Source organism: Arachis ipaensis, chromosome B09 (genome assembly GCF_000816755.2).
Source record: "Arachis ipaensis cultivar K30076 chromosome B09, Araip1.1, whole genome shotgun sequence".
NCBI lineage: Eukaryota > Viridiplantae > Streptophyta > Magnoliopsida > Fabales > Fabaceae > Arachis > Arachis ipaensis.
The window spans coordinates 3543948-3557663 of NC_029793.2; the positions used below are offsets into that span (position 1 = coordinate 3543948).

Sequence of the window (13716 nt, forward strand, 5' to 3'; positions counted from 1 at the left end):
TAATATATTATAAAAATTAAATAATTAAGTAAATAACTAATTAACAAATAAATTAACAATAAAATAATATATAAATTATTTAAAATTTCTTTTTGAAATTTAAATATATTAGAAGGAGAGAAGTAGATGCATGAGAGATAAAAAGATAACCGGTTAAATAGTAATAAGATTTGAATTGGATATGGGGCCGATACAGACTAAATTTAAGTATCAAACTATCAATTTCTGATTCCGGGGAAAACCTCATAATAAACATCGGATAGATTTATAAATCATTTATCTGAACCTCCAAAATTTCATCAAAGAAGTTGCAGCAGCCCCGTGCGGCCGTGCCTCCTTCCCTCGTCATCTTTCTCGTTTTTCCTCCGCCGACCACCGTTTTTCTCGTCTCCATCCGAAGCTCCCACGCCGATTATTCGTTTCCTCTGTCTTCGGGTCCTCCTGGTCTCTTACTCCGCCATCGTCTTCCTGTATGATACTGTCGCGAGGAAGGGGAAGGTTGTCACAACCACCGAGGGGTGGCCGGAACTGCTCCGCTGTACCACCACAAAACCACCACCTATCCTTCCGGGCGAGCTCATAGAGGAAATCCTGCTGAGGATTCCGGCAAGTTCTCTTGTTCGATTAAGGAACAGCGTCTGCAGTTCATGGAGAACCCTAATTTCCAGTTCCCAATTTGCCAAGGACCACCTTCGACGTTCAATGGCGGTGGATCCAGCCTTGACCCACCCGTGTATTGCCTATTATAGCTCAAGCTACTCATACACCACAATCGGAACTTTCTCCGTCCGATATGTGTTCGAGAACCCTCCCCATGAACCCACTAAAGTAGTTCCCTATGAGGGACGATGCTACCGTAGCATCATTGGCTCTTGTCATGGATTGCTGTGCTTGCATGATGAAGAGCTTGAGGATCGTGCCATTCTGTGGAACCCCTGCACCGGATTCACATCTCCGCCGCTTGAAATTGGTGGTATCTTCTACTATTGTGGATTTGGTTATGATCATGTGAACGACAAGTATAAGCTTTTCGGGATTGTGAATAAGAAATCAGGTGAATCTGTCACCAGAATTTTCACATTCGGCCCAAAATCTAAATGGAGAACAATTCAGGATTTCCCATATAGACTACATGACTCCGATAGCAAGGATTGTGTGGTGGGTTTGGTAGGGCTTTTTGTAAGTGGCACTGGCACTCTTAATTGGCTTCTTCGCAGCCGTCTTAGTAGTTCTGTGGCAGTTCTTTCCGTTGACTTGGTGAAAGAGACTTATAGTCAGTTTTCCGCTCCCAGTAGGGATTCAGATGATAAGGAGTTTGTGCTTCCACGATTGGGTATCTTGAGGGGTTGTCTTGCTGTTTGTTATGAGACTAAGAAAACTCATTGGACTTTCTGGTTGATGAAGGAGTATGGAGTTCCTCAATCTTGGACTAAATTGGCAATAATCCCCCACCACCCGCTACTCGTTAATCCTGTTTCATGTTATGTATTACTGCCTATGTACATGTTGACAAATGATGTTCTACTGGCGAAATCTCCAAGTGGCAAGTTTGTTTTATGTAACTTAAATGATGGCAGCATAGAGTTTCCTAATATTGACAGCTCCGGTGATGGCATGACCAAACACCGTCCTTTGTCCCGGGGTTCAGGCTCAAGGATCTTTCATGTCTATCATGAAAGCTTAGTTTCACCCTCTCACTTTGGTCTTCCAAGTTGCTCATCTGAAATGCGGTTATTTAAGCCAACCCTATAATCTCTTAAGGATAGTTTGCATTTTGGCTACTTTTTGGTTAAAAATCTCCTACACAGTCTCTTGAATCCATAACTTTATTATCATTAATGTGGTGCCTTGTTTCTGGTATTTTTTTTATTGGCTGTGTCTTCAATTTAATGTTTTTTATGGATCTAACTGATCGATACAGTTATGAATACCAATTGTAGAATATGTATTTATCATGAAATGCCATATAATAAATTTATGTTTTATAGGAGTTTGATTATACAAAACTGTGAGTGCAATATCTGCAAAGGTTCAGGTGCAAGTGCTATGTAATACGATATTTAACATGGGAATATGTCAATTGTATTGAGATTAGTTTATCAAATAAACCATTCGTTATAATTAATTCGAATATAAGAACGATTTAATCAATAATAATCTTATATGTCAATCTTGATCTTTTTAAAATGGTGAAAATAAAATCATGTACGAGTGAATTACTAACTCGATTTTTTTTTAACTGTTCTTTTGGATGATGCCATCTCTCACAAAAAAAAAAAATAGTCCACTTCATTCTCTATTCACGAAAAATGTTGACTTGTCATATAACGTAAGAATTTAATTGTCTTTTAATTGTCTCTAAATTTAAATTAGTTAGGATCTATTTGTTTGATATTCTTTAAACAAATTGACATTTTAACGTTGAATAAGGGCTTGATTATCTTTAAATTCAAATTGATTGAGATTTATTTATCAATATTCTTCAAATAAAATGTCGTTTTAACGTTAAATTAGTTAATAATTTATTTGTTAGAGACCTATTTTTTAAAAAAAACTTAAGTAATATCTTTTTTATATTAATATTTTTTGATACATTTTAAAAATTTTTGAAACTTTATAAAAATATTTAATTTAAAGTTGTTAGTAAAATTTTAGTTGTACTCGTTACAAAATGAATAATTACAAGGATATGAGTATTTTATATAAAAATCAACACAAAAAAAAAATTATTTTCTTTCCTAAATATTATTAAAAATTCTTTGAACACAACATTTATTGTTGATGACTTTGGATTATCGTCTTCGTCCAAAATTAGAACCTTGAGGCTATTGCGACTCTTAATTCTTGACAAAACAATGTAAAGTTCTTCCTGGGTGAAAACTGATTTTGGCAAGTAAAGTCCTACATGTGATAATGATTGACCCTAACTCTTGTTGATGGTCATTGCAAAGCACACTATTAATGAAAATTATATCCATTGGAACTTAAATGACAATCCTGAATCTGAAGGGATCAAATTCATTCTTGGAATATACACTTTGTTGCCAATATTTCTACTGGTCACTACTATCGCTCCAATTACGTTGTTGCCAAATTTGTTAACTATTAACTTTGTCCCGTTGCATAAACCTAAAGTCTGGTCTATGTTTTGCAGTAGCATTATAGCGACTCCTGGCTTCAAAGTTAACTTGTGGTTGGGTAGTTCCGAACATTTGATGTCATTTAAGAATTTTGGTGTAAACCACTCTTGTTGTACATCTTCATTCTCATCAGCTTGATATGTTGTGTCAGAACTTAGATACTCATTTTTCATCCCTAAAAAAATTGTTAAGACGAAATTTTTTACCTTCTCGACACTCTCAAGTGTGGGTGCAAGAATTGTCCTATTCTGAAGATACATGTAATCTGACATGTTTTGCAACAAATTCGGATATATAAAGTCTACTAAATGAGAGAGAGGGTCATCAGTAGTTGTAATCAGCAGATAATCTGAAATTTCAACTTCTGACTCATCACCAACAGCAGAACTAATATTTCCATCTCCAACATCAAGTATCCAATTAGCAAATCTTTTCTTTTTCACCATCATGTTGATTCGAAGAAGATATTAGAAGCCTCATGTTCGTATGTAGCTTCAGAACCTTACAGAACTACCACAAATGGGGTGAGCAATAGCTGATGACAATATATTGTGTTTACTCTCTTTTGGAATCACCAAAAGTATCTATCTGAAATCACATTCTAAAACCACAACCTTACCACCAAATGGTTGGTGTGTCTTATGTTGATCAGTAACTGACATAAGATCCCTGAGCGTCCGATCAAGTGCTTCAAAGCACATTTTATTGAGCATTGGAGTTTCATCCCAAATTATTAAGCTACTTTGGATGAGCAGCTCAGCCTTCAAACTGTCATGCTTGATGTTGCAAGTAGATTCATCAGTAATTGTAATGGGTATTGAAAACCTGGAATGAGTCGTTCTGCCACCACGTAGGAATAAAGACGCAATTCCACTGGATGCGACATTGAAAACAATCTTTCCTCTAGACCAAATAGTAGAAGAAAGTTCATTCCAAATAAATGTCTTACTACACCCACCATGTCCATAAACGAAGTAAAAATACCAGAGTCTGCAATACCAGCATTGAGTATCTCATTGCATACTAACCTTTACTCATGAGTCATCTTTTGTTCCATATATAAGTTTATATGAGTCAACTCATTTGTGTCATATGCTAACTCCTCCTCTATTAGCTTATTCTAAAAAAGACAAACATCAGACAGCTCAGGATATAACATTGATTGATAGTCTCTTAAAGATCTTGCATTGCTATTGAGTATCTTCTCAATCCCAATAAAGCATAGATTTTTTAATTCGTCATTAATCATATTTAGTCCTAACAAAAGCACATGATGGTTTTATGAATATTTAATAAGTAATTCTAAAATAAAAACCATTAATATTGTTAATAAAAATAAAAATAATAAGAGAATACAATCTTGATATAAAAAAAAGACATAGTAAAAATATCTTCATTTTTCAATGCTTTTCTCCTCTCATATAATATCCCGTCAGCTAATAATGTCCAAGTTGCATTCCAAACACGATCTGATTTGCTAACACTATTAGATATCAATAGCATCACAAATAGTTTTCTCAATTGATGACCAGATACAAGTTTAGTTACCTCATTAATAGTTGCAATAAATTATCTATCGTCACACAGTAGTCCCATGGAGTAGCAAGCATCTTGAAAATTAGAATATGTAATCCCATTAACTGTCCTAATAGACTCACATGCTGTACAACCTCTATGAACAGTTAACAAAATTCTCATATAGTAGATATCACTTGTACCCGATAGAACATAGTTTAACCTCACAATAGAATGTCCTCTTTTGCGTGGAGTCATTCCCTTGCTTCTCTATCATAAACAAATTGATTTGGAAATTCATCATACATCAAAGTTTGACTTGCTTCAAACTCTTTGTTAACCTCCATCCATGCTAAGAACATCGGATATTTCCTGTGCTCTTCTTTCACGATCTCCTCAAAATCGTCATCATCTTTAAAAATGATATTTTATTCTCCAGACAAATAAAAGGTTAATCTTATCACTGAAGGCTAATTCTAATGAATATCATAAGACAAAGTTTTTCACACAGCCTCACATCATAAGACAAAGTTCTCTATACAGCCTCACATGCAGAAAAATGCCTACAATCATAAAGGTTAATCTCATCACTGGATCCTTATTCACGTACTTGAACAAATATTTCATAGCATTTGACTTGTTGCAGTACTCTACATTAATATGCACTTGATAAGACATCAACAGATATGCATTGTATGGAATCACATTGTCGAGCTCTCTAGTTTAATGGAGGAGCCGCGGCTAATGGGGGAAAGAGCTACGGTGCAAATCCCCAACTGGGTTAAGGGAGGTGGCTCTGTTATTTTGGTTTTTTCTATTGGGTCATCAGGGGTGGGCTCGTTTATATTGATTGGGATAATAAATCTTCTCAACCCACTTAGAAGTTGCCACCACCACTTTCTTCACATCCAGCATCGTCTTTGCCTTGCATTGCCAGATCCGCCACTGATGTAATCCCTTTTGTCTGCTCGCCGTCGTCGTGTTCGTCATTGATGGAGCTTGCACCTTGTTCTGCCATGACCTTCGACGAGGCTTCCATGGATCGCAGCAAGGCCTTCGTCAACTCCTTGCAGGTTCTCTCTCATTCTCCTTCTCACTGTTTCATTCTCAGCTCAGATTTGCATTTATTTTTCACTGTATTGACCTTTTGACTTTTGGTTACTCTCTGGTTTGATAGCGAAGATGAATACTATTTTTCTGATAAAATGTGGTGAGAATCGCGGCGTTTCTTAAGATGTGTGCTTCCATTGTTAATTACAGTTGTTGACTTAAATTTGAAACCTCAATTATATATGTTTTTGAAGTGTTGTATTATTGTAAATTGCCATTGCATATGTGAAAAATATGACCGCTGAAAGAAGTTGCATTAAAATCTAGGATGGAAGTAAGAAACAATGGTGTTGAGTACGAACCAATATGTTATATCATTAACGACTTGCCCTAAAAGTAATAAGAATAATTGGTCATATTAGTTGATTCGCTCGCAAGACATTTTTCCTTAAGTTACACAAACTATAACACTGAATTTTATATTCCTTATAATGCAGCAAGAATTCATAAAGCCTGAGACTTAAGTATAGAAATCTAGAGTTACATAAGGCAGAGAAAAAAATTCGCCTTGAACAAATCTTGACTTGCATCGTAGACTTAATATTTAAAACAAAATAGATCCATTACATGACATTAGACTGTCAACAAAGCGATAGGTTAACCCTTGTGGTACAATCTTATATCAAAATTAAGCACTCTGAAATGAATAGCTTCAAGCCCAAAGGGATTTAACATGATGGAATATTATAACAAACCAAATCAAGTTCACCCTCTACTGCTATATACAAATCTAGAAAACTAAGATCCATTAATAACATTTTAACCATTGAATTATACGATATGTAAGCAGCACAAGTAGGTAATGAAAGAATTAGAGACTAGGGAAAGGGTAAGACTGATAGACTTACTAGATTTACATTACAATCCTCAGAGTTTAACTTGTGGAAACAACTGAATATGGAAGGAAGAGTTGAACGTTAAACACTTGTTAATCACATTAGCATGACATTTTGAATACTATAAAATCAAACAGGGAAAAAACAATGAAATTCATACCTGCAGGAAAGTGTTAAACTCAAAATAAGAAAGAAATCGTGGGTCTCAGTCAAAAGCTTGATTCAAGGCATCAGCAAAACATTGCCGTATATTTCAAAAACTTCAGCCCCTTAGTGCCCCAAGACGGTAGATCGAGCCCCCTTCCATTCTGTGGCACGCAGCGAAGGTAATTGAAAACAAATCAAAACAATGAATAGGAGGGCTTTAGGTCTCGAGCGAAGCGAGAAGAAAGCCTTTCTGATCCCCTCCCCCTCGCCAAGCCTGAAGAAAAGAGAAACTGAGACAACCAAGAACCTAGTACAGGAAGCCTACCCTCTCGGGTAGATAGGGCTCCGATCAGTATGGGGGGAGGGAATCTTTGGCTCTATCGAACATACAGGTGGCTGTTTGTTTTTGTGGTGATGATAGTCATAATTTAATGTTTTTTCAGTTACGGACCAAACCAAAACAGCCGCAACTGCCGATCGCGCCGGCAGCGGAAGCGTAAATGGCCATACGCAGACAATGCAACACCCACCAGACGTGATCAATATCGATTTCTAGACGTGATCCTCTGCGACGGCAGCACCACGGTGGCTGTATCCTTCTCCCTGCAACCTAAGGTTTCATTTTTGGGGAGAAGATCTTCGTTTTTACTTCACCCTCCATGGATACTGAACATGGTTTCTCTTTTCTTTTTTTCTTTATCTCCCATTCACAAAAAAAAAAAAAATATAAGGTCCTTTTTGAATACCCAATCCACTTGTCAAAGTCTATTTCAACAAATCCACCATCTTATATTTGAATCAAGCAAGTTTGGCTAACTGGCTCAACCACCTTTAAAATAAAGCAACAGACAACCCCCGCAAAATAGCACCATCTATCCATCCCATATTCATCGAGAAGGAATATCTATAAATTTATACTAACTTACATCTGTAATGTAGATTGATCCTACTCTTAAGTCTTACCATTCCCACCACACCCACAACTGCCCCTATTGCCTATTGGCCTCCCTCACCGTAGCCTCGAATCTAACGCCATTCATCATCATGAATAGCAAAAACTTATCCAACCCAAATATCCCATGTGATGCAATGAGAAACGTATACGTGCCCTAAAAAGCTTGTTCAGCTAGTATTGAGACACAGGTGTCAGGTGTCAGAGCCAACAATTTTCTTGCAGGGCTTGCCAGCATAGGCTCGCATGGTTTGGTTGAGCCTTCCAGGATTTATGGCGTAATAGAGGATACTCTTATGTGAGGCCAGTTTACGAAATTTTGCATGGGTCTTCACCGTTTTTCTCATGGGTTTTTTGATTGAATTGATTGTATGCTAAAGTTATGTAAAAAAAAAAAGTTAATGTAGATATTTATGTCCAAAAACAAGAGGTTGATGCTTATCTAAGAATGTAGGAAATCATCCAAGAGGATAGTAAATGGCCACCCATGGACAGAAAAAAAAATCCGGAATGGCCACCCGAAAAATAAATAGAAGAATAAAGGAAATGCTAAGTTGCTAACAACGGTGTGGGTTGGTCTAGTGGTTAACTCACTAGTCCATTTAAGTAATTTATTGACCAACGACAAACCTTTAAATAGAACTCAGTGCTACAACAGATTAATCCTTAACTTGTTGGGCTGCCGTAGAAAACCAAAAAACCAAAAAATGCTTCTCAAGACAAAAAAAAAATTAAGGACGACTTTACCTTTTATTTTATGAGAGATGAATGGTCAGAAATTGTAACAACTGGACTATTAATACGTCATGACCAATGTTAGTTGGGAGACGCCACTTTTTTTTTTCCAAAGATAATAGGTTATATTTCATTAATTATTAAAAAATGAAATAAAAAGATGTCCAAAAGCAGGACAGCATAATAAAAGGTGGGGATTTCCCAAAAACACTACACTGAAGGTATTCATCCGACGGTGCGTGGTCGAAAAACGAAGAAAAATCTTAAAGAAGAAAGAATGATAAATCCAATTGCATGCAACTAAGAGCTTGCCTCATGGAGATGACAACCTAAACTGGGAGTTCTTTGGATTTCACGGAGCAACTTGACAGAGCTTGCTAGAATGGCAGACGGCATAGAAGTAGAACCTTCAAAAATCAACTGGTTGCGAGCTTTCCAGCAGTTCCAGCAAATGATGGCAAGCAATTGAGGATTACGGTCAGCATTCTTCAACGGGTTAAGTATCTCTGTTGATGCAGTCCACCATGTCCAAAAGTCGTTAGAATTCTGAGGGGGAAGACAGTCACGAAGATAACTCTGAGACCATACGTCTTTAATTCTCGAGCAATCGATTAAACAATGAGTGACTGTTTCCGTTGCTTCATGACAGCAGGGGCATATTGGTGATATAGATGGGATGCGGTGATGAATCTGAGCAAGCACCGGAAGTCGGCCATGGAGAGCTTTCCAGATAAATAGCTTAATTTTGTGAGGCAAGTTCAACTTTCATAGATCAATCCACGGCTTTTTCTGCTGCATATAATTAGGGCAAAGCTCCAGAGGTGGATGGTAAAATAAATAGCCAATTCTGTAATCTGAAGCTGTATCATATTGCTTGGATTTGTTCAAATCCCATTGCAATTTGTCCCTACCCTGCTGAATTTTAACTGACAAAATCCTGTTTGCAACGTCTTGGAGAAATAATTCTTGAATGAGATTCTGATTCCAATTCCTATCTTCAGTAATTAGATCTTTAACTCTTGGAACCAACTCAGAAATAGCATGTCTATTTGGCATGTCAGAAATCATTAAAGGATACGGAGGAGGCAACCAAGGATCTTCAAAGGTTCGGATATTCTCACCAGTACCCACAGCCCAATTAAGACCTTTTTCAACAATCTTTCGGCCTTCCAGTATGCTCCTCCATCCCCAAGAAGGTAAGACTCCAATTTTCTGCCGTTATAGCATTACCATTGCTAAAGTATTTACCTCTTAGTATTTTGGATAATAAGGAAGTAGGCTGTGTTACAAGTCGCCAAAACTGTTTGCCTAAAAGAGCCAGATTTTGGATTCTAAGATCTTTAAATCCAAGGCCTCCTTCTTTTCGTGGGCGAGTCATAGTGTCCCAGCTAATCCAAGCCATCCCCCTTTCAGAACATTTTTGTCCCCACCAGAACTGAGAAAGTAGAGAGTGAATTTCCGAAATTAAACCATCAGGCAACTTGAAGCAAGACAATGTATAAATAGGAATAGCTTCTCCCACTGCCTTAAGCAATATGTGTCTACCACCTGACGAAAGAAGATTGCGCTTCTAAGGTATTTATCCTGAGCCCCAATATGATTATACTAAAAGAAGCCTTTTTCGATTTAGAGACTGTAGAAGGCAAACCAAGGTATTTATCCTGAGCCCCAATATGATTAATATTCATAGAGTTAGCCAGCAGTGTACGAGTAGTGGAGGGAGTGTTGTGGCTAAAGAATGCAGCAGATTTATTAAGATTTACCCTCTGGCCACTGATGCTTTCATAAGAATTCAATAAATGCAGGATATTTGAACATGCTTCATGATTAGCCTTACAGAATAAGATGGAATCATCAGCAAATAGGAGGTGGTTGACCTTGGGACATCACCTATGTATCTGAAGACCCTGAATTAGTCTGTTTTGTTCTGCCTTGTGTAGCAAGAAGGAGAGACCTTCTGCACAGAAAAGAAAAAGATAGGGGGATAGAGGATCTCCTTGTCGAATACCTCTATTTGGTTTGAAGAAACCATAAGGTTGTCCTTCCACAATAACAGAATAAGAAACAGTTGTCACTAATTCTCGAATCCACATGATCCATCGGGAGTCAAAACCAAACTTCTCCAATATAAACCAAAGAAAGTGCCATTCCACCCTATCATATGCCTTACTCATATCTAATTTTAGCGTCATTTCATTTTCGAGACCCCTTTTTTTGTTCTTCAAGTAATGCATACACTCGTGAGCAATTAGGATATTATCAGAGATTAATCTGCCTTTAATAAAAGCACTCTGCGTAGGGCTAATTAGTCTATTCATCATACCCTGAAGCCTATGTACAAATACTTTGGAGATAATCTTGTAAAAGACTGAAGATAGACTTATTGGTCTTACCTGAGTCATATCTTTAGCATCAGAAATCTTGGGAATAAGACAGTTCTGAGTGTGGTTAAAACTTAAAACCCTTCAAGATTCTGCCCCCAGAAAAGAAGCTCTTAACTGCTCGAAACACATCACCACTAAGTATGTTCCAGAAGTTTTGAAAAAAATTTTCTGTCATACCATCATCTCCTGGAGCACTTTGAGGATGAATGCTAAATGTTGCACGTTTCACTTCCTCCATAGTCATTGGTCTTTGAAGTCTACGGTTCATGTGAGGGAGACGCCACTTTACAGCTTATTTTATTGGTTTAATTACTCTGTTGGTCTCTATAGTTTTGCGAAATTTTCAATTAGGTCCCTATATTTTTTTTCTTTTAATTGGGTCCCTGCAAGAATTTTTTTTTCAATTGAGTCCCTAAACTTTTTTTTTTTCTTTTATTTGAGTCTCTGCACTAATTTTTTTTAGTTGGGTCTCTATACAATTAAGCCAATTATTATCAAGAGGGACCTAATTGAAAAAAAAAATTTAGTGTAGAGACCCAATTAAAAAGAAAAAAGGTATAGAGACCTAATTGAAACTTTTGCAAAACTCTAGAGACCAACAAAGTAATTAAACCTATTTTATTTAATGACCAATGTTACTCGTGATAATTTTTTTATTTAATTTGATATTATTTTATTCTTTATAAGTCTCTTGACTGAAATTTTTTAGATAAAAATATTTAAATATTCAATAATTATTGTAATTTAATATTTTTAGTCAATATATGCTATCTCAGAAATTTCTGGTCAGGATAATGCGTACATGGGTCCTTCCATATTATTTGTTTTCATCTCTTAAGAATTATGACTTCAGGCTTTCAAAATTTTGATATGTGGTAACGTGTTTTTTGAAATTATTTGGTAGTGAATTTTTACTTGAATAAAAAAATAAAATAAATATGTAACTAAACAATTCTTGTAACCTGAATCTAGTTATACCTCTGAATCTCTGACTTTGTTTTTGTTATATACAATGTGGTACTAAATTGTTAGTATTCAGTGCAAAGAGAGTTTATATAAAATTAGTAATGAACAATAATTTTAAAGTACTAATATTAGTCATTGTTAATAGAATGAATATTCACCAACGAGTTAAACAATAAAATAAAACAGTACGGGGTTGCATCCTAAGATGAGATGAGTCTCGTGAAGTGGAAGAAAAAACAATCTTCAAATATAAAGAATATTCTGGGTAAAAAATATATTTTTCATTAAAAAAACACCTTTTTTTTAGAAGTTATCATTTACTTTAAAAAAAAATATTTTTTTATTTAAAAAAATATATTTCACATAACAAATAAATAAAAAAATACTTTTAAGAGGGACTGTACTCAAATATAACTGATAGAAAAAAATTATTTTAGTTTAAATATTTACATATAAAATTATTTTTATTTTTCAAAACAATTTTTTGACTAAAGATAACTAAAAGAAATCTTCTCATAAGTAAACTCACCCAAGCCTACCGTTAATCTTTGAATATTGTAGATTTACTTTAATAGATAAATTTTGTAGTCAGAGATTCATCCACAAATAACGTAATCAACATTCCAAAACTGCTATTTTAACTATATTTCTATTTTCTAAACAACATATTAGCTAAATGAAAAAAAATATCTGGTTTAATAAAACACAACATTTTGGTTTGACCGTTTGATTTATATAAATTAAAAAGCATATACAAAATTAAATTTTAGGGAGGTCATTCTAATAATTTGAGATTCTTTTTACTTTAAAAACCCTTATTCATTATGGAGAAAAAAAACTGATTTTATGTTCTAAAATAAAACCTGAACATAAAGATAATAGTAATAGTATCATAACTGTGAAAAGTGTTGACCTCGAACATAATGAACTATTGTCAATCATTACATTTTCCATGTAACGAATCTTAATCTTAATTCTTAATACTAATGAATTCATAGGCAAGATAAGGCATGAATTAATCCAATTCATTCTTTATATCATAAAAGACATTTTAAGAAAATAATTTTTTTTGGTGACTGAACATAATACAAAGAAAAAAGACCTAAGAAAAAAGTAGTACTCCTTTTTAATAATAATGTCTAAATTATTAGGAGGTAGTAACCACTCTAAATACACCTGCTTGTTTAAAACAGCAGTCTTAGCCATTAAATCAACCGCTCTGTTTGCTGTTCGCTGGATGGGCACTAAAGTAACGGTCCAATTGCGCTGGAGCATCTCTTTGATTTTGTCAAGCAGATCAGAGTCATTCATAATCATGCTGGTTGTGCCTCGCGAAACAAGAAGAAACGCATCAAGATTATCAGTTTCACATATGACCTCTTTGCACTTGCAATCCCAAGCCATAACAAGCCCTCTCCAAATAGCATGAAACTCACAACAGAGAACACTAGAAAGAGGTATACTGGCAGAACAACCTTTTATCCAAATTTCCATGCTGTCTCTAATAATACATCTAAAACCAGCTAATTGCTCATTTTCAAAAACGCTTGCATCGCAGTTCACTTTACATACATTCATTGGAGGTGGTTCCCAGTTATATTTCAAAGAAGAAGGAATAATATGTTTTTGGTTGATAACAACATTAGAGAAATCTCGAGCAGCATGTTTAACTAAGTGAACAATTTTCTCCTTACTCCATGGATCATCTTGGTGGAAGATGTCATTGTTCCTATCCATAAAAATAATTTGATATTCAAATTATTATTCCCATATCCTTTTACATAATCGATAAAAAATAGATAAATGATAATAATAATAATAATAAATTTGAAATTAACCATCATAAATTCATATTAAAGTGCCAAAATGTTTTATCTCATAAATTTTATATAATAAAAGACATTTTCGAAAAATAATTAAGAGACCAAAAT

General features: G+C 35.2%; 3 protein-coding genes and 1 long non-coding RNA gene across 6 annotated transcripts in view; 2 read left to right on the plus strand and 2 right to left on the minus strand.

The window, feature by feature from the left end:
* Positions 182 to 1890, plus strand: LOC107614853 (F-box/kelch-repeat protein At3g23880-like). Its single transcript, XM_021110715.1, has 2 exons — positions 182 to 207; positions 309 to 1890. Exons 1-2 carry the CDS (start codon positions 182 to 184, stop codon positions 1750 to 1752), a joined length of 1470 nt encoding a protein of 489 aa, XP_020966374.1. The 3' UTR covers positions 1753 to 1890.
* The window catches only part of LOC110267315 (F-box/kelch-repeat protein At3g23880-like), a 17355-nt gene continuing 3862 nt past the window's right edge, over positions 224 to 13716 (plus strand). Inside the window, exon 1 of one of the 3 annotated variants that reach the window (XM_021112564.1) lies at positions 224 to 472. The gene's annotated coding sequence lies outside the window, so the exon portion shown is untranslated. The remainder of the gene's footprint in view (positions 473 to 13716) is intronic. The other 2 variants (XM_021112563.1, XM_021112562.1) reach the window with 2 other exon arrangements.
* LOC110266322 lies at positions 2969 to 3586 on the minus strand. The gene has a single exon (XM_021110716.1). It carries the CDS (start codon positions 3584 to 3586, stop codon positions 2969 to 2971), a length of 618 nt encoding a protein of 205 aa, XP_020966375.1.
* LOC110267316 lies at positions 6383 to 6950 on the minus strand. The gene is made up of 2 exons (XR_002354799.1): positions 6762 to 6950; positions 6383 to 6656 (listed from the first exon to the last, which is right to left on the minus strand). It is a non-coding gene; the product is annotated as an uncharacterized LOC110267316 (long non-coding RNA).

Excerpts from the sequence above, each read along its gene's own strand:
- LOC107614853 (XM_021110715.1), top strand. The coding sequence starts at position 182 with ATGGGGCCGATACAGACTAAATTTAA. Across the intron at positions 208-308 it reads CCGATACAGACTAAATTTAA|TTGCAGCAGCCCCGTGCGGC; the intron begins GTATCAAACTAT and ends TCATCAAAGAAG.
- LOC110266322 (XM_021110716.1), bottom strand. The coding sequence starts at position 3,586 with ATGGTGAAAAAGAAAAGATTTGCTAATTGGATACTTGATGTTGGAGAT.